Below are 24,548 nucleotides of genomic sequence, written 5' to 3'. Positions count from 1 at the left end.
GTGAGCTGGGGCCCTGTGGGTCCTGCTCGGCACTGCCTGTGCAGAGCCTTCAGGAGCAGAGCAGTGTTTGCTCTCTTATCTCCATGCACGGGGAGGCGAGCAGCTGTGAGAAAGGCACAAGCACGGGCTGGCACCGCTCGGCTGGGGGTGGGAAGCTGTGGGAGCCTGGGCACTGGGGGTGGGGGGGGCAGGCGTCCTCTTCCAGGGGGCCGGGGACCACTGGCAGTCCCCGTCCCCTCCTCAAGCCATTGCTTGGCCATGAGGTGTGATGGATGCAGTGCCTGCCTTGGCGTTCCTCCATGGGGTGATGCATGGCAGGGCTGGCCCCAGGGACACGCTCAGCACCCCCCGCTGTCCTCATCCCCAGCCAGTGCAGCATCATGCTGCCCTGCCAGACACCAAACTCAGACGGACACTGCCGTGGTACAAATGCAATTTGTATTTTCAGTCCATGCCGGGGAAAACCCCATTCCATCTGTCTTGGGAGTGGGCAGCAGATTCCCACAGCTCAGTCCTGCTCCACCACCAGAGCTCCTCCGGCTCCCAGCCCCAGGGATGTGCCCCCAGCGCGGGCAGGCAGAACCCTGCTCCTGCCCTATCCATCCCTTTGGGGCCATGGCACGGTGACACGCGGTGCCCCATGGGACATAGGCGATGCTCAGCTCCAGCCTTGCCTCCCTCGGGCACTGCCCCAGCTCCTGCACTGCCTCACCTGCTCAGGGCTCACCGGCAGCGCCAGGGCTCCCCGGCTTCCCAGGCTCAGTCCCAAGCTGGCATCTCTACCCTGCACTGCAGAGCATCCGGGGGCACAAACCCAGCACTATTTATCGAGGATGAGGAAGAGCAGCACCATCAGGACGATGGGGAGGAAGATGAGGAGCAGGCTGAACAGCTCGGCCACCAGCAGCAGGGCCAGCAGCAGGAGGTAGCAGCAGCGGCAGCGGCGCTCCAGCCGCCCCAGCCCGCGGATGAGGCAGGGCGGGTAGCGCACACAGGGCAGGCACCCGAACATGCGGCTGGTGTGGAAGCGCACCTGGAAGTGATGCTCGAGGGCACCGGTGAGGCCCGGGCGCCGGGGCGGCAGCACAGGGGGCCGGGGAGCTGCCAGGGCGGAGGTGGGGCTGGGCTGGGCGTGCAGCAGCAGCAGCTCCTCCTGCAGCTTGCAGATCTCCCACTCCAGCATGGGGGTCTTCTGGCGGCAGATGGGGCAGCGCACGCGGCCGAACTCAGCGCTGGCAGCTGTGTCCATGATGGCACGCAGACAGGCACGGCACAGCCCGTGGTTGCAGTTGAGCAGGGCTGGTTTGTGCCGCTGGTCGTCGTAGGGCTCCGTGCAGATGGGGCACTCGTCCTCGCCGCCCACCGGCGTGTGGCACGGCTCTGGCACCGTCGTCTCGCTGCTAGATGTCTCCCCATCCTCGGCAGAGAGGCTCAGGATGGAGCTGGAGGCACTTCCCAGGCTGGGAGACCCCTCCGGGGGCACCGGGGTCTCCTCGTGGGGCAGGATGGGGATGGTGGCGGTGGGGGGGTCCTGCCCCTCCGTCAGGACTGCACCGTGGGTGGGTGGCTTGTGGCACCCGTTCAGCAGTGGCTCTATCGTGTCCTCTGCCACTGCCGGGCTCCAGCTGCCCCAGGCCGCAGCGGGTGCCTCTCCGCAGAGCGGGGGCAGCTCCGTGGGGCCCCCCGGCCCCTCAGGCTCGCTCTCGCCCCGCCGCCCAGCCTGGCCCTCCCCGCCGGCTGCCTGCATGGGCCGGGAGCCAGGCCCCAGCTCCTCACCCACCACCAGCTCCATGGGGGCAGCCGTGGGGCAGCCGCCCCCCTCACCCACCACCCACCGAGTCCCCTTGGGGCCGGGTGTGGGACACCGGTGCTGCTCCAGGGCCGGCGGTGCCCTTCAGCTCCACTGCCAGGAGGGTTTAAGGGCGGCAGCAGCAGCGTGGGGTCCCGTCATCCCTCCATCATGGCCTGGGGCCACCTGCCAGGCCGAGGGGTCAGGAGCCCCCGAAACGCGGTGCATCCCCATCGCCCCCAGAACCAGACCACCCCAAAAGGGGCATCGCCAGGAGCGTCCGGCAACCGCTTCCTCCTCCTCCCCAGTGCCAAGGCAGTACTGACCCACCGCAGTCCGGAGGAAGACAAGGAGCCGGGCGATGCGAGGTGCTCCGGCGAGGGCCGCAGCCGTGCGGGGCCGGGGCTGGCCCAGCTCTCACCAGGCTGGTTTGTCAGCTTCTGGAAGCGGCTCAAATGGAGGCAGCCCGGGGCAGGCGGCCATGGCCGCGCCAATCAGCTCCCGTGGGAGCCGGGGAGGAGCTGGGCCCGCGGCCGCCTCTTCCCCTCGCCCCGCACGCTCCGCACCCCGGGAGCCAACATGGAGCGGAGCCCTGGGGCCAAGGCACCCCGCAACCGCAGGGACAAGGGCACGGTGCTGCTCCAGGGCCGCCCGCAGCTCAGCCCCAGCACTGCCCGCCAGCACGGGCCCAGCACTGCCCCAGTACTGCCCCCAGCTGAGGTCCCAGTACAGCCCACCAGTATAGGCCCAGCCTTGCCCCCACTATGGCACACCAGTATAGACCCAGTATAGACCCCCAGCACAGCCCCAGCACTGCCCCAGCACTGCCCACCAGTATGAGCCCAGCACTGCTCCAGCACTGCCCCCACTGATGTCCCAGCAGTCTCCAGCACAGCCCCAGTACAGCACACCAGTATGGGCCCAGCGCTGCCCCAGCACACTGGTGCACACCCCACACCGCTCTCCCTCCATGTGACCGCCCTCGTTTCTGCCCCCCTGTGCTGTGTCCCCGCCACCCCTCGCTGCCTGCGGATGGTCTGGGTGGTTTTTGCCACTGGGAGAGCCCAGCTCATCCCTGTCCCCCCGGCTGGTCCCTGCACTGGGACACTTCTCCACGCTGTGTCCCCTACAGCCTGATGGCGATAGTGGCTTGCAGCCACTGGAGGGGTGAGCGCAGCCCAGACAGTGCCCCACACAGGGGGGGATGCTGACATGCAGCAGCTCCCTGCTGGCTCTTTGGGGACGCCCAGCTCTGCCCTGGCAGCTGCTCTCAGCAAGGCAGCACAGGTACCACTGCAGGGTGGGGAGACCCCAGAAACGTCCCGTTTTCTCTCACTGCTGCGGGGCAGAGCGGATCTGCAGCTCGAGCAATGCCCTGGAGCACCGCTCACCCACACAGGACCCTGGTGATCTGCAGTGTGGGACGGTGGCTGGGTCACTGGCACGGTGTGGCAGCCCTGTCCCTTCCTGTCCCAGCCCACTCCCAGGGACCGTCCCTGACTCACGGCCTGGACCCTAATTGCTATTTACACTGTAGCATGGAGTTCGCTGAACTGGGCTAGGAAGGTGGTGGCACTGGTCCCAGCGGGGCAGGAGCAGGGCTGGCAGCACCAGGGATGCCAGGGAAAGGGCTGGGGGCTGCCAGCTCGCTTGGCTCTGGCTGGAGGCAGCTCCTAGGCTGGGGCAGAGGATGGGTCCAGCAAAGCAGCAGCTCAAGGAATGGGAAAACTCAATGGAAACCACCACTGGTGCTCCAGGAGCTCAGGCCTCAGTGTTGAGCAGGCTCAGGAAGACGAACCAGCAGCAGAGACAGAGGGATGGAAGCTTCCTCCTGTGCCTGTCCCCACTGGCCTTGGCTACCAGAGACAGGGGGAACAGGTCTGTCAAGGCAGCCTCCTACAGCAAGGCTGCTGCTGCTGACTAATGCTGGGTGGGGAGACTCCCATGCAACAGCTCACTTCCTTTAGGTCCTACCACAAACAACGGCCACCCCAAAGCCGTAGCTCTAGCAATGCCCGCGGGTGCTGCTCATCCAGCACGGGGGGCCCTGGGAGCTGGAAGTCCCAGGACAGCAGCTCGGACCCCCACAGGAGCCAGCCAGCAGCATCCCAGCACAGAGAGCTCTCACCTCTGCCCCAGCAGGGAGCAGACACGGGGAGTCAGGCTTCACCCACACCCCCAGGAGAGGGATCCCCCTGCCCGCTGTGGCCCTGCTGCCATTGGGGAAGGGCAGGTTGGGTAAATCCAACCCCTCCGCCAGACCTCTGCCCTGGGTGGGAGAACCTCAGCCCAAGGATGATGCCAGAGGCAGATCATTTTGCTGGTTCCTTTATTCAGACACAGCTCACAGGGAAGGGGGAGGCAGGGAGCCAGGCTTACGACCAGGTTTCAGACTGGAAGCGCTGGGTCTGTTCCAGGGCTGTTAAATACTTCTCTGCTTCGGAGGGCGACAGGCCACCTTCCAGCTGCAACACTGACTGCAAGGCTTCAGCCACCGCCGCTGGCATCTGCTTGGCATTCCTGGAAGAGAGAGCAGGTGATGTGATGGAGGGCAAGCAGGAAAACCCAGGGCACATCCACATTCCCTGTGCTCCAGTGAGGCAGCAAGTCCCCGCAGCTGGCCCCACTGGCCCCCAGCACAAGCCTGGCCACATGGGCTGACACTGAGCTGGGCTGGTGGGAACCTGCCTCACCCTGCAACACGGGCTCCCTGGCACAGAATAAATGACAGGCTTCAGGAGGCAGCTGGTACCGCTCCCTAGAAAGCGGCGCCGTTATCCATGCAGGGCTTTTAAGCACTGGCACTCGCAAGCAAGGATGTGGCCTCGGTACCTAGTCCCTGGCTGAGGAGCATCACAGCTGAGTGCCCTCAGCTCTGGACCCTGTACCATTTCATTTCCCATCAGCATCATTAGAGGGGCACAGGGAACAGGCATGAGTTATAATTTATTAGCACGAGGTCAGGAAATGATCCTTTCATCTCAGGGGAGACACTCAATGCAAAACGTGTCTGATTGTGAGCTGGGCAGGATGACTGCTGCAGAGGAGACTGAACACAGCCACTTCAGTCCACCCACTGTCTCCTTGCAATAAATCTAAAATGATTGTTTTGATGGTGACAATTGTAATGAAAGTCAGTTCTAACCTCAAAGTAAGAGAAATGGTGAAGTAAACATGAGCTCCTGTGTAAAAAATACTCAAAGAGGATTCAACGTTTCCAAGTGCAATTATTTCTTATGGGAAATAAGAAATTCAGACTTTTTCCTGGAGAGTTTCATTTGATGAACTGTGCTACTAAAAACATCTAATAAAAAAAAAATTCCCAGACAGCTCCAATTGGCATGAGCATCTGGCACTGCCCTCACTGTTTCTAAAGAACGAGGCAGAATTTTGATTTGCATTTGAAGTTGATTAATGTCCCAAAATACACAGAAAGGAGGTCTTCTGTTTTTGGAAGAGTTGTATTATTTCTGAGTCAGGCATTGATATGCAAGTGCAAGATAATGTAGCCGTGTCTGTGATGGAAAACATGTCAAATATCTATCTCCTGCAGAAGCAAGAGACTCTCAACATGTTGGCCCCTGGGCTAGATAAGCAAGGCACAGTTAGTGAGAAGATATAGCCCTGGCTCCCAGCTGCCTGGCCGGGGCTGAGAGCCACCCCTGTGCCAGGGACGGACCATGGGACAATGACTGGCCATGGAGGTAGGTCTCAGAAAAACCCTGACGTCCAAAACACCAGCACCCATCTTCATGGCCCCCTCAAAATCCTGCAATGGTGGGAGATATGCAAGCTCTGCTCTTTCCAAGGCATACAACTTGAGGGAGGACATCAAACCCGAGCCCCACGTCTGTGGGTAGGAATCACCACTTTGGGGTGAGGGTCCCAGGAAGCCCTGCGGTGCGGGGAGGCACAATGGGAGAGGCGGCAGTGCCAGCACAGGAGTGATGGGGTGGCCAGCAGCCTGGCCCACGCTTCCTGGGTAGTCAGCAAAATTCTCCTTCTCCCGGGAATGCAGCGAGGCTGGTCGCGCTCTGCAAGGCACCGGGAAGTTCCTGCTCTCGTGAGGACAGGCAGGAAAAGAGCCTCCTGCAATTGCTGCTTGTGTCGACAGCAAGGCACAGGAGCAGGGCTTGTGCTGTGCTTTCTAGGTCACAGGGTTTGCAGGACAAACACCACCACTTCCCTCTCATCAGCTCAAGGAGCCCATTGCATTTCACAACACTCGCCCCGGGCAGCAGGTGAGCAGCCTCCTCCCTGCCATACAGGCAGCAACAAGGGCAGGTGGGTGAAGGGGTTTGCCCTGGAAAAGAGTCACAGAGCTAGGAACAGAGCCGCACATGCTCTGCCTCCAAATGCTCCCAACCCCCGGTTTTTGGACACCACTTGGAGATTTCCAACCAGCCCAGGCTCAGCAGCTGGCAAATGGCTGAGCTGTCACAGGAGGCAAGCCACGGTGCAACGCGGCCCATCCCTGCCCCTGGGAGGCAGTCTGGGGTGCAAAGAGCCAGCCAGGATGTGCCAAAGGTCCCAGAAGCTACTGCTTCAGAAGCCTCCTGCCCACCCGAGCAGCTGCAGGACCTGCACAAGTTTTTTTTGGCGCAGTTTGAACAAGCCCCGCTGGAGGAGAGACATGTGAAGAGAGGCTCTCCCACACATGGACTTGCCATGGGTCAGAGGCCAGGCAGCCCCTGCTGGGAGGTGACACCAGCCACAGGCACTGGCAGGTGCAGGGACGGGCTCACGGGGTCAGCTGAAGCAGCTTTACCATGGTGCCAGCTCTGCCCCTCCTAACCGGAGTGCAGGGTAGGTGAGAAATGGCCCTCTCAGCCCAGGGCTTGCCAAGCGGGATGCAAAGGGAGGAGGAACCATGCAGGCAGTCCCTCTGCAGCAGCCACTGTAGGCCCCTAAGACATGCTGGGGTGCAAGCACTGCTCTGGAGGCTGAGCAGTGGAAAAGCCTCCAGGGAGCTGGAGAAGCAACCATATGTGACCCTATTCCCCTGGTCCCTGTAGGGAGACCTCACTCACCCAGCCAGGTAGACGTGAGCACTCCTGCTGGTCAGCAGCTCCCACACCAGCCTTCGGTTCTCCTGGATGCGGTGCTGAACGTACACCTTCTCCTCCTGCAGGGAAACACAGCGCTGAGCCTGCCAGTAGCCCCAGCACCCATATGGCCCTTGGGATTTCTCCCAGGGGCTGCTCACAAGAGCTCAAAGAAGTACAGCCCCTTTGGAGAGTGGGGGGCACCGGGAGCTTGGCAAAGCAGTTGGACCAACTCTTGCACAGGGAAGGGGAATCCCACACCCACACCGCTGCAATCAGGCAGGTCAGTGGGAGGCGGGTGCAGAAGCTTCAGTGGGGAGAGCCCCCCCGAACAGCCCCCAGACTCCTTGGCTGCTCCCCGCCTGCTGCCAGCTCCGGAGAACAGCCAAGGGTGCAGAGCCCTGAGCCAGGGTACCCCCCGAGGGCTCCCTCCTCTCCCTGCACGGGCAGAGGAGGCTCCACGGCCCCTTGTGCCAGGGCTGCTGCTGGGCAGAGACCCTTTCTCGTACCGTTGGTTGCTGGTGCCTGCCCTGTCACCATCTGAAGGACTGCGACAGAACAAAAGGGCAGGAAGCCAGGAGGGATGGCATCGGTCCCACTCCCTGCCCCTCCGCTGCGCTTAGGCACTGGGTACGGCTGGCGTTTGGCACAGTCCAGACCAGCTGAGCAGAGCTTCCAAAGGGTTAAGCCGCAAGACTTCGAGCGTCCTGCCTACAGCCCTGGCGCCTGCCCAAGAGGAACTCCACGGCCAACGTGCTTGAATTCACTGCCGGCCCAGACAGCTCCTCCGTGACAAAGGTGACACTGTGATGCAGGCCAGGCCCTCTGCTGCATGTCCCACCACGCCAGGCTCTGCAAAGGGGTGAGGCGAGCTGCAGACGCAGCCTCCTCCCCGCGTCGCCCCACCTCCCATCCAGCCCCACGGGCAACAAGGCTCTTGCTGCACCCCAGGCTCCCGCTGCCCGCAGTCTGGAGGTGCGCGTGGGAACGCCCCGCACAGCCCTCGGCGCTGGCTGTCACCGGGGCTGTCACCCTACAGCCAGCTGGTCCCACGGGGCCCCAGCAGTCCCACCGCACGGAGGCAGGTCACCCCTGGGCACAGCTCCACAGCCCCAGCCCAGCCGTGTGAGTTGCGGGAGGTAAGCAAGCCTGTTGCAAACACCGACACAGCCAGCCAGTAGCTCAGCTTCAGCGTAATTAACGTTAATCAGCTAAGTGCTGACAGAGGCTCGACCAGCAAGGCCAGGGCTCTGAGCAGGTCATTTAAGGACCTGAAGCTACCTGGAAACCAGAGCACCCAAGTGACAAACTCAGGTCACGACGTCTCGGCTCAACCCCAGGGCATCCTGCTGAGAATTAGCAACGGGCGCATTAGGCAGGGATCAGTCCGCTCTGCAGGGCAGACGTGCTGTGACAGAAGGTCACTGCAGAGGGCACCTTAGAGAGAAGAGGAAAATCCTTCTCAGCTGTGGAGCATCCCAGCTCAAAGAGACTGCCAGGCTCTTTGAAAACACATTTCTGACAAGTTAACATCTGCTAGGACTCCGGGCACAACGTCCTGATGCAGCACATCCCACCTGGCTCTGCTGCCACTCGCCTCCCTGTGAAAAAAACTGCAAGGACGCGGCAGAAGACCCTTATGACAACCTGCTTTGTTCCATGAAGTCAGCAAAGCGGAGAGGCTGGGAGGCACATGTTGAAGCCAGTCCTGTCCCTACAGAGCCTGGAGGGCAGGAGGAGGCTCTGGGGCTGCTCTCCAGATTTGGGGAGCTGCACATTTCCCCTCCACTGTGTGAGCCATCAGTAAAAAGTCAGAGTAGCCATCCAAAATAACCTCTGCAGAGCCGCTCCTGTTAATCAAAGGCTTGGAAAGCCTTCACAGAGCATTCAACTCGTGCTTTACAAGTGACCAGATGAAAGATGCTGGCTTAACGTCAGTGCATACACACAGCCAGGAGAAAAGGACTGGTGCAGCTGAGCTACCCAGGAATACCAATCCTCACTGACCCTTTTTATCAGATCTCTATTTCAAAGCCAGGCTGAGCTTTTGATGCCGTCAAGGGACTGGGCAACGCAGTCAGAGTCCCAGCTCGCCAAGCCACTCCTGCAACTTAAAAAAAAAAAAACTCTGCAGCCCAGAGAGGGGCTGAGGAAGAGCTGCCCACCAAGGACACTGCCCGGGAAATTCGGGAGCAGAATGAAGGGCTGAGGAGCAGGGTGCTCTTCCCTCTGGGAAGCCTCCGCCTCTGCAGCTGAGGCTCTGGGGAGGTGGCACGGAGGTACCATGAAATAGGGCAGGAGGCCAAAGCTCCTCAGCTTCAGCCAGTGATCAGAGCGACACAGTGGGGAGGGTGGCATTCAACCAAGAAAGGTTATTGCCTGGTGACCCCTCTGAGGGGCCTGGGAGCCTTTTATCACTCACGTGGTCCAGCCAAACAAAGCTGGCTAACACCTTATCTGCTCGGCACTTGCCAGCCCCGTCCTAGTGACCTTTCCAGCTCAGCTCAGCCAGTCGTGTCCCAGCCAGGCAGCAGCACTGTGCTGCCAGTGGCAATCCTGGCCAGCACCCAGGTGACGCAGGGGAGCGAGGTGACCACTGTGCCACCCCACCAGGCCCTTCACAGACCATGCCAACAGGCATAGGGGCCAGAAACACCAGCAGGCCCTCATCAGTGTTGCCTGAGATGCTTCTCTCCTCCTCCAAGAACTAACCTGGTCCCTGGAGAAGGCCGTGAAGAGTGTCAGGAAGCCCTTTGTCACCAGCTCTTCCCACTCTGCCTGGCAGTAGAAGTCCTTGGATTTCTGGCGGCAGCCAAAGAACAAGCAGTTCCCTGCAGAGAGCAGACCATGAGGGCTGCGTGGAACAAACACCCTGCAATGGCTGGGGGCAATTGGCACCCACAAAACTCAGGAGTTGTGTGAGCCTGACTGCGGGTGACCTGTGGCAACCAGAGGTCCCCGTGTGCTGGGAACGCAGGAGGTGCGGGGCAGGTAGGGCAGGGAGAGCCCCAGGTGCTGTTTCCCTCCACCAGCCCCTTTGCAGCTTCCTGTGGAGACCCACAGCTGAGCCAGGGCAATGAGGATGGAACAAGGACAGAGGCACAGCTCCTTGCAAAGCAGAAGACGAACTCAGCAACCCAACTCCACTCACAGGGAGATGACAGTGAGCCGCCGCAGAGCCCTGCCCTGCCCCACGGGGCAGCCTGGCAGCACAGCCTGTGAATAATCACACAGGCTGCACACACCAAGCTCTGGTGCTGAGCTCCCCCAGAGCCCAGCTTGCTTCCACCCAACCACAGCAACGCTGGGGCCTGTCCAAACCCTCCAGAGCCCCCAGTCCTTCCTTCCCCTGTGCTGAACACAGACCTGCCTGCAGCAAGGGGCACCCTGAGTCCCTCTAGTGACCGCCCCTCACCTTTCCATCCTTGTGCCACCCGCTCCTGTATTGCTGCTCTGAAAGGTGCCACCCCTGTGCCAGGGCCAATCATGATCACAGGGGTGTCAGGGTCAGCTGGGAACTTCATTCCTCCTTTCTTCACCCAAAGAGGGACTCGGACTTCACCTGCCAAACAGACAGACAGACTAGCATCACTCCACACCTCTGCACCCACAACACCGGACCCAGCATCCAGCCCTTCCACAGTGCTCCAGAGATCCATCCCGTGCCTGGCTGACCACCACCCAGCATCGTGGTGCCAAAAGCACAGCGTGTATGTGTGTGTGTGTGTGAAAAGCCCTTCAGCTGTCTCAGGACTGTATCTGCAAGGACTTGAGCCAGCCCCAGAACAAGGCAAGAAGCCCCCAGCACAAGGGCAGTGGGACAGCCTCCTCCTCACACCTGGTGCCTGGATAAAGACAGCAGTGGAAATCTCTACCTGGCTGCCCTGTAAAGGAGGGCAAGGCCTGCCTCCTCTAGGAGCCAAAGGAGAAGTGTGAAGATCCCCATCCTGTCCTGGAGTCAGAGCAATCCCCCACCATCCTGCAGCAAGGAGAACTTGTAAGCTTGTCACAGTTGCATGGGGACCCAGCTGGAGAGGTTTTGTGGTTACAGCAGAAGAGCAGCACACACAAGCCTCGCAGGACAGGATGGCTATGCTCATACGAAGGACAATCCTTCCAAGAGCTGATGTAATGAGGCTGGAGATGTCCAGCAGTCAGAGGAATATGAGCTCCAGGATGCCAGGAGCAGCCCCCTGTGGGGACAGTGGGGCATGTTGGCACTGGGAGCAGGAGGGTTGAATGACAGAGAAAATGAGGAGCTCACAGTGCTCAGGGCAAGCTAGGGGAGCACACCATGCTCTGAGAGGATGGGAGCAGCAAAGAAGGGCAGCTACCACGCATTCAGCCTGTTCTCCTGGCAGTGGTGTTCCACCAAAGGTCGAGACAATTCCAGCACGTGGCCAGCACACACCACCACAGTCCCATGGGATGACCACTGTGCTTTGTGGTGAGCACCCAAGGTCCTCATGTCGTCCAAGTAAAGTTACCTTGCTCTGGGTTGAGGGAAGCCAACCAGGTAGAGCAGAGACCACGGCGGGGTTTGCTGAGCCGCGTCTTGTACCGCACTACTGCCACGAGGATCTGGATCCGGTCGGGGTGAGCCTGTGTGCAGACAGAAGCCATGAGAATCAAGATGCCTGGCACAGCTCTGCAGGAAGCACCCAACGCCTCCTCCAGGGACAGAGTCCGTGCCCAGCTCCTGCCAGGGCATCTGCAACGCTCATCCCAGCCTGAAACAGCCATTTGGGCACAGAACAGAGCAATCCTTGCCCAAAACCTTCTCAGCTAGGGAAGGTTTTCCCAGAGCAGCACTGCCACGACAATGCTCTGTGTAGCTGGCAACAGTGACAGAGACAGTCCAACCCCGGTCCATGCCACCAGTGCTTGGGCTGACGTCTGCCAGGCCCCGAGGCCAGGTCCCACCGCCACCTCCCGGCAGCAGCAGGAGCAGCATTACCCCTTTCCCGCAGCCGGGCGCGTCCCAGCCTCCGTGGCACCACATCCCACAGCTCCCTGTGACCCGCACAGCACAGCTCTGCACTGCGCCAGCCCTAGCGCTTGCAGGGCTGCAGGAGGATGCCCTCATCTGCAGAAGGGTCTTGGGTGGGCTGTGGGTGCTCACAGGGTCGGGGACTACACGTTGAAGGTCTGCGGTGTGCACAGCACCAGCAGTGCCCTGGCGCTCAGCTCAGAGCCCAACATAAGGCCAAGAAGGGCTGAGCTCTTACCAGCATAGAGGAGGCGATGGAGAAGGCACGGGGTCTGATGCGAGGGATGAGGTCCAGCAGGTATTCGGGGGGAACGGCAGATGTCGTGTGAGGGAAATCCCAAAGGGCCTGTAAAGCCACAGAGAGGTGAGACCTGGTGCACCCCATGTCTGCTTTTTGGGGGCAGCAGAAGCTGTCCCATAATGCTGTCCCACACTGCCCTTGGCTGAAGGCATCACACTAGGTATTTCTGAGCACCAATCTCCCTGTCCCACTGCCCTGCCCTCATCCCCAGGCTGCGGCACAGAAACCAAGAGAGCCTTGAGAATTTGGAGCAGGTCTCAGCCTGCTTAATCCAAGGACACTTCAGAAAATGGGTAAAGTAAATTAAATTCCTCAAGAAAGTCAAGAAATTTCCCTTCCATCAACTGCCTCCTCTGCCTTGGGTGCTTTATGCAATGGCACAGCCCTCATGGACGGGCCTGCTGTACTCGCCAGGCGTACCTCAAGAGTGGTCCTGCGGGGCCGGTTGCAGTAGCTGTACAGCTCCTCCTGGCCCTGCGCAGAGCTGAACTCCTGCAGCTTCTCCCGCTCCAGCTCATTCGTTGAGAAGTAGGACAAGAGCTCGAAGAAGGAGCGCCGCGGCACGCAGGAGATGTCCAGGTAGTGGGTGACCAGGTGCCGGATGGTGCAGGGCTGCGGCAAGAGGGCAGGGAGGGCTGTGCCTGCAAGCGAGGCACGAGGGCGAGCTCAGGGCTAGCTCTGGCACTCCCCAGACATCCAAACAAGGGCAGCCCTGCTGCCTGGGGGCATCCACACACTACACGAAGGTGCTAGCGGAGCTGGCTTTAGCCACCACCTTTGCTGCTCCCCCTGACATGCTCCCACTCCCTCCTGCTCTCCTTAACTTGCTTTGCAAGCACACAGGCTTGCAACAGAGAAAGTCAGTGATGCTGAGCATTCCCTTAATTTTTTTTAGGTGTTTTTGGACACGGCCCTACGCGTACGCATCCCACCTTGCCCACACACCACAGTGGAAATAAACAGCAGTATTCTATGTGCTGGGCCTGTCCTTGTCTCCTCGTTCCCTCCCAAAGGTGTGAGGAGCAGCCTGAATTTCTCTTGGGTTTGCCTGGCAGGCCAAAATCCCAGCGCTGAGGGACAGTCAAAGAGATGGAGGGGGGAAGACAGGAAATATGGTCTCGATAGAGCAGTTACTGGCTAAACAGCAGGTGCCTGCTGTAACCTCTGTGGGTGCTGAGAACATCCTCTTGTGCAGCAGCAGGTGGGGTGAAAGGAAGGATGAAAATAGTCCTGACCACTGCTACCTAAAAAAGGACCACAGAATTGCTCTGCAAAATCCGACATCTGATCAATCAAGCCAAACTGACAGCAATGTGTTTTACAGCTTGACAGATTCCTGAAAGGATGGGGATGCTCACACGCTGATCTGCAGGTGCATGAGTCAGGATCTTCATGAGAGGCAGATCCCTGCAGGTGGACTGAAATGCCAGGGATCGATGCTGGGACAGATCGGGAACAAGAGTACTCAGAGATGGTGGGGATGGAGCTGTGGCAACCTGGAGACAGAGCAGCTCTTCCCTATCACAGTGGCTTGGACACTTCCTGGGCCACAGAAGCCCATCAGAGGGTCCTCACAGCACTGTCTAGCTTCAGCTGGCAGCAAGCAGAGGGGCTGGCAACGGCTCTGCATCCTTTGAAAGGTCCACAACTTCTCCTTTCCTGGAGAAGACCACACCAGGAAGGTTGTAGAGGAGGATATCAAAGGATTCATGTGCTCTCCCTGTATGGGCAAAAAGAGTGTGATGCTGAAGATGTCTGTGTTCCTTCACTCCCAGAGGCAATCAGGAAAGAAGGGAACAAATGAAAGCACAGGTCAGAGCCTCATAAAGGCCTGAGGCACAGGAAGGTCTTGGGGTGAGTTTTCCAGGAGATCTCAAAGTTACTTCCTGTCATCTTCAATTCCTTGTGATCTCTGGGGGATCCTGTTTCGCTGTCAGTGTGGACTGTGCTCTGCCCAGGGAGGAGCTGGGCACTCCAGAGAGAGAACAGAAAAGGAGAGAAAAGAAAACTCTCCCAGTGCCATGCAGACTGCAGAGCCACGTCAGTGCCTGGCAAGGGGCTGTTGCCTGCAGGGATTCTTTCTGGTTGTTGGTGCCAATCTATGGCTGCTGAAGCATCTGCATTAGGATCCTGGGGTGCAGGCAAAGCAGGGGGACCTGCACACCCCAGCAAGGAATCAGAGATGGATGGGGGCAGAACTGCGAGCAATCTGATTTGGGTCTTGGGCTGGGGAGCGTGTAGGATCCTTCACACTCTGGGCTGGCAAAGACAAAATGCACGGGTGCAGCCCGGGCACCACTGGGCCCCTCTCTACGTTAGCCCTAATATGGGAACCCCATGCACGGAGAGCTGGGAGGGAAGGAGAGCCCCAGCACTGCAAGGCAGGCAGATGTCCTGTACCCATCAGCCACTCCCAGCTCCCTATTTACTGGGTCTGAAGCAAAGGAAAAGCAGAGCTCCAGGCTCAGTGGGCTGCCCTGTCCCAGCAGAGAGGGAAAGGAGCAGCCAGCAGGACCTACCAGGCTCCGTGGGCTTCAGCAAGAAGCTTCTGTCTGGATCCAGGCGCAGGAGCTGGCAGAACTGCTGCACGTCTTCGGGGCAGTTCTGAGGCTGGATCATCACCACGTCTCCTGCGCTGAACCTGCAGATGCAGCAGGACCTGCTGAGCACAGCTAAGGGGCAGGCCTGCAGGCACAGCACCACAACCCCAACCAGCACCCACACCAGGGGAGAGGCCACAACTCAGCCAAATTCTCAGTGCCGCTAACATCGTGCTCCCTAACCTGACAAGGCAAAGAGCTGGTCCACGAGCAGAACCCACACTGCCACACATCCCTCCACACCCTGACTTTGTCATGGAATGGTACAGTACAGCCAGGACCACACTTGTGGGAAACAAGCTGCAGTCTCAGGTGTTACTGAAGAAGGGGAGAGGAAGAAAAAGAAAGGTTATGGGACACCTGATCCTGCACAGAAAAGTTTGGGGGAGTCAGAACAATGCTCACGTGATCCCTGATCCCGCAATATCGAACTCAATGAGCCGGACATCCTGGAAATGGGATTCTGCCGTGACACGCTGGTTGGACACCATCCGGGCAGCAAAGGGATGTAGCTCAGAGGGAACAGCCCTGGGTGCTGTCGGCTGGAGCAGGCCACCATCAGGGTGCATGGAGTCCTCAGCCAGGTAGTGCAGGGTGTATTTTGGGGGCAGGCTGTGGGAACGAGAGCAATGCAGTCAGTGCAGTTACCTCCACGTCACAGCTTTTCTGTTACCTTAGCTATAGAAGCTGGAGGTAGGGAGAGGCCCTGACGTCTCTCAAAATATTCAACACCCTTTGTTCCTGTACCTTGGAGCTGGTTTGTGAAAAGGGATCACAACGCAGCCAGTCTGCCAGGAGGAGATCCCAAAGGTGGCGGAGCAAGCGAAGCAAGGCTGGCCAGCCAAGGGCAGAAGGGCATTGGGACAGTGAAATGGGCAGAACCCTGCCAGGGCAGCTGATAAGCCAATATGCACAGCCAGGGGACAAGAGGACATCCCATCTAGTGGGAGAAGAGACCACCCACGGCCCAAGTACAAGGAATGCTTGGGACACTGGGAGCTGTGCAGGGAGACTTCCTGATCAAAGCAGGGCATGTGTCCACCCCAGAGAACAGCCATAGAAGCCATTTCGTGCCAGCCAGTCCCAGCAGCCCTCTGCACTTACCGTACATCAGGACTGATAATCTCAAGGCCAGGAGGGAGAGGATACAAGGCGAGGATCTTGTCCCATAAGGCCAGGAGCCAAGGATCAATCACTGCATCTGGCCTGCAAGGGGGAGATTCAGACTGCAGCAGAGCTGTGACTCTGTCACCATCCTTTCAGGCTCCAGAGATGCTACACCAGCAGAGTGCACTGCTGCCACTGCAGAGGGATGCTGCAGTGCCACGAACAACTGTGGTTTTGCTGTCTTGGTGGGCCTGATGCTGCCTCTGCACCTGGACGATGCTGGGCCGGCCCTGGGACACCACCTCTGTTGTCCTTTTGCAGCACAGCCGGTTACTTCTTGCAGTTCTGCAAGACCTTGGCACGTGCTGGGGGTCGCAGAACATCCCAGTGAAGCAAATCAACCCAGCCCTGGCACAGGAGAGGTCTGAGCGGAGACCACCATGCTCACACAGGGCAGGAAGAGGCCACTGGCCACATCTGGAGTGCAGGAGTAGAGCATACGCAGCCCTGCCATCAGCCCAAGGACAAAATCGTAGTGCAATTCAGGGCCTCCCCTCCTGCCACCCCTCCACCAGGCACTTACCCCAAGTCATGCTGGTCGTCTCCCAGTGCCACTGGCAGCAGGGGATTGCCCCCAAGCTGTAGTACCCGTTTGTGCAGCTTCTTGGCAACAAAATTAAACCTAGGCAGAGAATAATCACAGCCGTGGAGGGCAGGGCTCCTCCAACAGGACACACAAGCCAGCACACGCTGCTGGGGCTACCAGAGCAGCACAGGGGCAGGTCCAGCCCGACCCAGCACACACACCCATGCCCAGCCCATAGCTCTGCTGTGGGACAGCTCAGAGAAGCTGCTGTTACCACTCTCAGGGCCACACGAGATGTGCCCAGCCCAGGGACTCAAAGAGACTCCCCTCCTGTCCCACTGCAGCTCTGCTGGGGACATGGGAACAACCTTCTGGGAGAGAACTGAGATCAGTAGGGCTGGCTGCCACCTAAAATTATGTTTGATGCCTCCTGTTAGCCTTGTCCACTGACATTTCTGTGGTGTAGGCTTTCCTGTAATTCAGAAAAGAGCATGTCTGTAAAAATTGACTGGGAGACAACGTCTGAGACGCTGCAAAGCATCTGCTTGAGAAGGCCAGGAGGAAAGAAATGGGCAGAAGCCCAGTTCTTGGGGGTTAGGAGGCACATCGGGCTAGTAGGGCAAGGATTTTGAAGGCTGGTAGGAATTACGTTTTGTCCGAGCTGCTGCTCTAGAGCCACGTTCTGCCTCTGTTTGCCCCCTCAATTCCCCAACCACCGTCTCATCCGAGCCACAAGGAGCACCGGAGCTACTTACTTGGGATAGGAGGAATCACCAAGGCCCAGCACGGCGTAGTCCATTTGGCAGAGGGAAGAGGGTGGCAGGTTCTTCCGGAACAGAAACCTCCAGAACACCTACGAAGGACAGGGGCAGGAGTCACGTTGCTGTGCATGGATGCCTACCCTGGCTGCTGGCTCCCCCCTCGCACACCCTGCTGAAATCTCAGCAGCTCATGCCCCATCAGTAACAGCAGAAGTTTCTCAGCCCCATACAAGATTGGCAGTAGGGGACTACCACTGAAGACAAGCCCCAAAAGGCTGATCTGAGTGAGCAAACATCCATTTCACACCATCCTGCAGGATGACACGTGCTGCCCCAAAACACCCCCTTCCAAAAAAAACCAAACAAAAATCCACCACTCAAGTTGCTCCAAGGGATAAATCAGGTCACAGGCCGGGTACATAAAAGCCATATGCACAGAACAGGTCCTACCTTCATGTTGTCAGGTGGGTCACCCTGGCCAGTGGTTGCACACACAAATACCACCAACAGCTCATTGATGAGGTTCGCCTGCAGGCACAAACAAGCATGAGAAAGCACCTTCAGGCCAGCAGCCTACAAAGGTATGCCCCAGCTGTCTGGACCCAGCTGCTACCACTGCATCGAGCTTGAGGCCAGATCCCATTTAGCTTAGAACTCACAACCCTGTCTGACACAGCCTCCTCTACAGGCACTGCAGCATCTGCTGCCCCCAGCATCAGCTCCTTGGTGCTCCCTGCCTTGCAGGAACACAGGACATGGCTGATCATCTGCCAGCTAACACTGCCTCTATCCCAAGAGTCATTGCTCAGTTTTCACATTTTCAGCTGAATTAGGCATAAGCTGCCCTCAGGAAGGGTAAAGAGCTGGGATGTGGTGAAACACAGGAGGTCACAGCACGGGTGGAGGATGCCTGAGCCCCAGAAATGGGTTTGCTGGAGATGAAGCAAGACCAGAACTGCCCGGAGCAGCCCTCCACATGGCCACTCACCACGTCATAGCTGTCCAGTGCCTCCACTCGGCACTGGAAGTGCCGGCGCTTGGCTTCTCTGCCTATTCTCTCAGCTGTATCTTGAGCTGTCCCAGTTTGGCTGCCATAAAGAACGAGGAGTCTCCGCTCTGCCATCTGCAAGAGACAAAACCAGAGAAATCACCAGGAGCCAAGGCAGAGTCGGACCTGCTCGGGGCTGGGCGTCACACCAACACCCTACGCAGGCTTCAAAGGAGCGCTGGCAGCTCTGGGTTCAGGTGAGATTTGAGGGCTCGACGCTGCAAGCAGCAAGCAGGGGGACAGCTGAACAGCTTGGTGCCAGTGGCACGATTCAAGGCACCTGGGCTCTCCTTCCAACCTGATCTAGCGGGTGGCACCCCTGCCCACGGCAGGCGGTTGGAACCAGCCGACCTTTAAGGTCCCTTCCAACCCAAGCGGTTCAATGACGCTGATTCCAGCCGGGGCAGCGCTGAGCGACTGACACCCGTTTGGCCCCGTTCCCCGCAGCACCACGGGCTCTGCTGCGCTCCCCGCCCCGCCACCGAGACTAAAGGCAGGGTCCGGGGACACCGAATCGCGCTCAGGCTCCTTCTAACCGCCCTCAGCCCTGCGCTCAGCACCCCCCCGGCACCAGCCGTGCCCCGCTGCCGATGGCAGCACGGCCCCCCCCGGGTGCCGCGAGCACCCCGACCCACCGCCAGCTGCGCCCGAAGCCCCGCGGCAGGACGGGGGCGCTGCCACCCGCGCGGGCCCCGAGCAATCGCCCCCTGGCGAACCCGGCCCCGCGCAGGGAAGCCTCGTCGCGGCCCGACCCCCCGGCCCTGCCCGCGGAGCCCCGCGGAGCCCCGGCGCCACCCCGGGCCCGGCCGCGGCCCCACCGCCCGCCGCTTCCGCCGCCGTCATCGCGCGGCGCCGCCGCAGCTCCGGGCCCTGCGGGGCGGCGGAGGGACGGGGCGGGGCCGGGCGGGGCGGCCGGGAGCGGGCCCTGCCGGTGCGCCCTGAGCGTCGGCCCCTGAGCGCCGGGCCGGGGCCGGGGCCGGGGCCGGGGCCGGGACGATGCTGTTCTCCCTGCGGGAGCTGGTGCAGTGGCTGGGCTTCGCCACCTTCGAGATCTTCCTGCACGGCCTGGCCCTGCTGGTCTTCTCTGTGCTCCTGGTCCTCAAGGTGGACAGCGAGGCCTCGGCGCTCTCCTGGTGGGTCGTCTTCGTGCCCTTCTTCGCCGCCGACGGCCTCAGCACCTACTTCACCGCCATCGTCTCGGTGCGGCTCTTCCAGGACGGCGAGAAGCGGCTGGCCGTGCTGCGGCTCTTCTGGATCCTCACCATCCTCAGCCTCAAGTTCGTCTTCGAGATGCTGCTGTGCCAGAAGCTGGTGGAGCACACGCGGGAGCTGTGGTACGGGCTCATCATGTCGCCCGTCTTCATCCTCCTCCAGCTGCTCATGATCCGGGCCTGCCGCGTGAACTGAGCCCGCGGCCCCGCGGCAGCCCTGGCTGGCACACCCGGCTCTGCGGGGACCCCAGCGCCGTTCGGGGGCTTTCCCCCATCCTGGGTTCCGGACGGAGGTTTTGGGCGCAGGTGCGGCGCTGCGAGAGGCAGGGCTTGCGGCAGCGCGCTGTCACCTCGTACATAGCTTTGTGCGTATCTTTCTTCAGGAGATCCTTTTGCAGCATCGTTACTTCAGGTTCACTTAGTCCTTGGTGTTAGTCTTAAAATATCGCAATGTGCAGGCACTGTCTGGTATGCCGGTTATTTTATTTTAAAATAAAAGTGCATGGAAGGATTGGTTTTATTTATAATATTATTTTTTACTAGAAAGCGTTTGTACCTAAAACTGGTGCCGGGAGAACAGGAGTCCCGTGGAGGCCGGTTGTTTGCTGTAGGCACCTCGCACACCTCAGGCTGCTGCTGGCCAGAAGCACCATAGCTGCTGCGTCGCCTGCGCCACCCTGTCCGAGACCACGATCGTATCGATCTGTTGTCACCAACAGCAACGCTCATTTACTTCCAACTTTCCCGAGTGGTACTTCATGCCTTCAGTGTACTGACGAGATTTTATGGGGCTGTGCTCTGAGCCAGAGAGAACTGATGTGTGTGTTTTTGAACAGAAATGTAATTTTTTTTCCTTTGTAATGCAGATCCATTTCCTACATAAAGCTATGGGGGTACTGGGAGGGCAAGGCACGGGGTAGCTCAGCCAGATATACAGATCGATGTGTTAAATGTCCATGTTGTGGGGAGCTCCCAGCACCAAAGACTCTGTGTCATCTGTCACAGTGGCACAGCCACCACGAGGGTGCTGAGAACCTGGGTCTGCCGCTGACCTATCTGTGAGAGGTTGCATGTTGCTTTGGTGCCCAGACGACTGTTCTCCTTTGGAGAATGAATTGTCAAGCCCTCTGTAATGCTGGTGGCAACAAAACACCTCCAGGGCTTCCCTTTGAGCCTCAGCTGCTCCCTCACCCATCTGTGTCTGCCTCATCCACCCTGCTGGTACCACCCTGTGCTCTCTGCGCTCTCAGGATCTGTTTCATGGAGATAAGGTCTTGAAATGGAAAACTGCTGCATAAAGGGCTCTCAAATTCGGGAGAAGAGGTGGGATGTAGCTGGCAGAGCATGCATTAAAAAGAGCTGAGAATTGCTGCAGAGTGGGACTTCATTGTGATCTTAGAAATTAGGATGCATCTCAGGTTGCATAAAAGAGACTTTTCCAGATTCATACCTGGGTTCTAGAAAATCTATAATTACCTAGCCTGTTGTGTAACTTCTGTTTGCTTTTAGATTTCAGAGGCATGCAGGAAAGAAACGACCAATTTCCTTTTTTTTTTTTTTTTGGTGTGCTGATTGGATAAGCTTGCGGTGTGAGTTCAGAGCAGATCTCACAGGATATTCCACATCACCTTCCCTTTTGAAAAAGCTTTCTTTAGCAAGGTGCCTGATGCTTTATCCTGCAAAAAGTTCATTACAAATTCTGAGGCCTGCACAAGGAGCGCACAAAACATTACTGTGTTGATTAAGGGCATGAGCTGAAGGCTTCAAGGAGAGAATTTGCACAGAATAGGACTTGGAAGAGAGGTCAGTGATAAACAGCCGTTTCTCAGGGGCTGCTCTTGCCTGGGAGTAGGAGTAGGGGGACCTGTGCGCAGTCCCTGTGAGCAGGTGTAGGCACACAGATTGGGAAGCATGGCCCAGGAAAGCAAGTATAAGCAAAGAGCGTAATTTCAAATAATTCATTTTAATAATCCAGTAATTCAGTAAAGCACTAGGAGCTCCCAATGATTCTCTTGCTTTTCAGCCACAGTCACTGGAGATAATAGATAACCGATGTTAGGTAATAGATAATAGATACTGAATCTAGAAAAATACTAGTAAATGTGCTGGAGATGTGAAAAGCCACTTGTCCTCGCGACAATTACTCATTTATGATGAGATTTATGATGACCCCCAGTGACCTGGTGCTCTAGAGCTGCCCAGGGAGGAGGGAGCCTCCTCTCTCTTCCCCATGGCCGGCAGGCTGTCTTGTTCTCAGGACACAAGGAGATGCTTCCCTGTCCTTAGCAGATGAACTCCCCAGGGAAGGTTCGTAAAGAAGAGATCACTATTCATCATTCAGCTTTATCTTAAATGCACTTCTGACTGAAAAGTGTATCAGTTCATTTCCCATTGTTAGCTCTGAGTAGATGGCAAGGAAACTAAGAAGTTAAGGGAAAAAAAAAAAAAAAAAAAAACCACCAGGCTGGCTCCAAACAAGCCATCTGAGGGCAGCAGAGCTCAAGTGTCTGGGTTCCCCTGAGCTAAAGCACCACTGAGGCGGATGTGAAAAGCCACCTCGTGGAGTTATTGCTGCTGATGTCCCCAGGTCGCAGGTCCTGAGCCACCACAGCAGCGCAGCCCTGCGTGGTCCACCCGGGGCTGCTGAGGACGTGCGGACGAGGCAGCCTAGGCATGCAGCGGTGAGGACAGATGGCACAGGACAGACGGCACCAGCCAGACGCACGGCACGGCTGAGACCGGAGGCTGCGTCTGCACGGCGTGATGAGCAGTTACAGAGCACGCGGGAGTTGTGCCTGTCTGTGCCCACGGGTACCCAGGGTGAGAGAAGGGGGTTGCTGCTGGGTTAAATACGCTGCTGCGGAACCAGGGAAGGAGAAGGAACTGGCCGAACGTACAGAAGGGAGTGGTTAGCGTGGGCTTTGGCTGCTCCTCGCACGTTACTCATGCAGCTGGGCCTGCTGGTGCTGAGCGGGCCCCAGCTGAGCGGGGCCTGGGGCTCCATACCCTGGGGTCCATCCGTCAGGAGAAAACTGCTCCACCATGACTCCCCCGAAAGGGGGGCAGCTCCCCTCAGATCCACCTGCTCCACCAGGGGCCTCTCCCCAGGCTGCAGGGGAACTGCTGCTGTGAGCCTGGAGCACCTCCTGCCTCCTGCTGCACTGACCCTGGGGGCTGCAGGGCTGGTGCTCACTCCTCTCTCCCACCTGCTGTAGCACAATGTTGTGGTTTTTGTTTGTTTGTTTGTTTGTTTGTTTTCCCTTCCTTAAATCTGTTCTCCCAGAGGCCCAACCAGTACCACTCGTGGCGTGGCTCTGTCCAGCAGCGGGTCCCTTTTGGAGCCGTCTGGAGCTGGCTCTGATCTGACCTGGGGCAGCTGCTGGGCTCTGCTCGCAGAGGCCACCCCTGCAGCCCCCCACTACCAAACCCTTGCCACGTAAACCCAACGCAGTGACGAAGGCTGTCCCTTCATGCTGATGCTGCCTCATCCAAGCCATCATGGAAAAGCGGTGGGAGAGCCAGTGGCTGGCCCAGCAGGACCCCTCGGCTGACACCAGCTTACCCAGCTGGGCCATGCTGGGGCTTAGCCCCTGGCGTGTGGTGTGACCTGCTCCCCACCAGCCTCCGGTCAGGTGGCACCTGGCTCGATGTCCCCAGTGACTCTCGATGGCCCGTGCTAGGCTGGCATCAGGCTCCAGCACAGGACAGGAGCACCCATTTCGCTCACTCCTTGTAAACCCTTAGGTGGCGCCGGGACTCGAGCACAGGGACCTGGTTCCTCCACTCCTGTGTCACCTTGTGATGTGGTTTTCCAGGGCTCTGTGCCAGCCAGGTGCAGCCACAATGTCCCCAAGCACGCCTCTCGTCCTTTTGCTTGGAGCCAGCCGTGGCTCACTTGTGTCAAGCTATGGCACACCAAGGTCACGTCACCTGGGAGGAAGCAGGCGGCTGCTTCTGGTCCTCTTCCACCTCGTGCCGCTGGGTTCATCCCCACGCTCTGTGTCCCCAAATTGCGGCTGTGCCCACAATGTGACAAGTCACTCTGAGTGCACGGGCCACAGGCACTGCGTCACCTGCACCCACGGGGTCACTCACGTGGGTCTAGGGTGGATGAGGGCCGGGGGTGATGGTGTGAGGGTGGGGGAGCGAGGCTGGGGCAGGCGGTGGCACTGCTGGTGCCTGCTGAAGGGTGCCAAGGGCAAGAGCTGAACAGGATGGAGGCCTTGGTGGGACACGGAGGGGCAGGGAGCAGGAGGAGGCTCTGAGTCAGAAGAGGGCACTCACTGAGTCCCCCTGGGGATGGGTGGCTGCCTTTGGGCTCCCAGGGCTCTCCCAGCTAATTAACCCGAGGAAGGGGCACACCAATAAAGATCAGACAAGTGACTGCATCCCGCGGCCTCGCTGTAACGCTGTGCAGAGGAGCGGGGCAGCTTCCTGGTGCCGACCCGTGGTGGGGCTCACCCAGGCCCGTCAGACCCAAGCTAGCCATGTCACCAGGGCGTGGTGCGTGACACGGGGGATGATGCCACGTCCACCTGCGTGCCTCTGAGCTCACCTGCAAGCAGCTTGTCCTGCATTTTGCACATCCCCCAGCCCTGCTCTCCGAGGCCAGGCGAGCTCCCAGGTACATTTGGGGACACAGGGGTGGCATGGGGCTGAGCCGTGGCGTGTGGGTGCTGCCCTCAGTGGGGGTGCGAGTGCTCCCTGCGTAGTGGGGGGTGGTGGTGGGCTTCACCTGGCAGCCTGGACCAGCCAGTTTGCTTCCCAGGACGTGCTCCTTGCCCTGAGGAGTTACACTCTGCCCAAGTCCTGCAGCAAAACTTCTCAGGGTTTCATGTCCCTGTGGCCGGGGAGATGTGGACCGGCCGTGGAAGCTTCTGGGAGCATTCCCCTGTGAAGTCCTCCTGCATCCAGGGGCAGCCCCTGGCACCTGTCCCTGCCCGGTGCAGGAGCCCTGGCTCGGGGAGGAAGGCTCCTCAGGGCTTGGGCTGACAGGCTCCTTCAGCACGCTGGGATATGCTCTGGCAAAGATAAGAATCTAACCCCTGGGTTTATTTTTGTTGCTGCAGCCACAAGTCGCTGCCAGCTGGGCTGTTCCCAAAGCAAATGA

The 24,548-nt window shown here is 59.0% G+C and overlaps 3 protein-coding genes across 5 annotated transcripts; 1 reads left to right on the top strand and 2 right to left on the bottom strand.

The window, feature by feature from the left end:
• Positions 1-421: 421 nt before the first annotated feature.
• Positions 422-2,546, bottom strand: LOC310884975 (ring finger protein-like). The gene has a single exon (XM_083807625.1). It carries the CDS (start codon positions 1,790-1,792, stop codon positions 821-823), a length of 972 nt encoding a protein of 323 aa, XP_083663751.1. The 5' UTR covers positions 1,793-2,546; the 3' UTR covers positions 422-820.
• Positions 2,547-4,101: 1,555 nt separating this feature from the next.
• Positions 4,102-19,068, bottom strand: NDOR1 (NADPH dependent diflavin oxidoreductase 1). Of its 3 annotated transcripts, XR_014574481.1 has the most exons (16): positions 18,863-19,039; positions 18,168-18,302; positions 17,630-17,707; positions 17,174-17,271; positions 16,416-16,514; positions 15,830-15,931; positions 15,131-15,337; positions 14,645-14,766; positions 12,546-12,766; positions 12,063-12,170; positions 11,322-11,436; positions 10,250-10,396; positions 9,547-9,665; positions 8,116-8,271; positions 7,344-7,686; positions 6,820-6,914 (listed from the first exon to the last, which is right to left on the bottom strand). XR_014574481.1 is itself a non-coding variant. In XM_083807606.1 (15 exons), the coding sequence occupies exons 2-15, from the start codon at positions 18,300-18,302 to the stop codon at positions 4,165-4,167; spliced, it is 1,791 nt and encodes a 596-aa protein (XP_083663732.1). In that variant the 5' UTR covers positions 19,046-19,068; the 3' UTR covers positions 4,102-4,164. The 3 variants fall into 3 exon arrangements, 2 of the variants coding, with proteins under 2 accessions (XP_083663732.1, XP_083663733.1); XM_083807606.1 differs by lacking the exons at positions 7,344-7,686; positions 8,116-8,271; positions 18,863-19,039 and adding exons at positions 4,102-4,309; positions 19,046-19,068; XM_083807607.1 differs by lacking the exons at positions 7,344-7,686; positions 8,116-8,271 and adding an exon at positions 4,102-4,309 and having other exon boundaries at positions 18,863-19,015.
• Positions 19,069-19,112: 44 nt separating this feature from the next.
• On the top strand, positions 19,113-19,949 carry TMEM203 (transmembrane protein 203). The gene has a single exon (XM_083807627.1). The coding sequence runs from the start codon at positions 19,224-19,226 to the stop codon at positions 19,632-19,634; it is 411 nt and encodes a 136-aa protein (XP_083663753.1). The 5' UTR covers positions 19,113-19,223; the 3' UTR covers positions 19,635-19,949.
• The last annotated feature ends 4,599 nt before the right edge of the window (positions 19,950-24,548 follow it).

This window comes from Anser anser (genome assembly GCF_964211835.1).
Source record: "Anser anser genome assembly, chromosome: 21".
In the NCBI taxonomy this organism is placed as follows: domain Eukaryota; kingdom Metazoa; phylum Chordata; class Aves; order Anseriformes; family Anatidae; genus Anser; species Anser anser.
This window is presented reverse-complemented; position numbering and strand designations above follow the sequence as displayed.

Excerpts from the sequence above, each read along its gene's own strand:
- NDOR1 (XM_083807606.1), bottom strand. The coding sequence starts at position 18,302 with ATGGCAGAGCGGAGACTCCTCGTTCTTTATGGCAGCCAAACTGGGACA. Across the intron at positions 14,767-15,130 it reads ATTGCGGGATCAGGGATCAC|GTTCAGCGCAGGAGACGTGG; the intron begins GTGAGCATTGTT and ends CTGCATCTGCAG. Across the intron at positions 4,310-6,819 it reads GCTCACGTCTACCTGGCTGG|GAATGCCAAGCAGATGCCAG; the intron begins GTGAGTGAGGTC and ends TCTCTCTTCCAG.
- LOC310884975 (XM_083807625.1), bottom strand. The coding sequence starts at position 1,792 with ATGGAGCTGGTGGTGGGTGAGGAGCTGGGGCCTGGCTCCCGGCCCATG.
- TMEM203 (XM_083807627.1), top strand. The coding sequence starts at position 19,224 with ATGCTGTTCTCCCTGCGGGAGCTGGTGCAGTGGCTGGGCTTCGCCACC.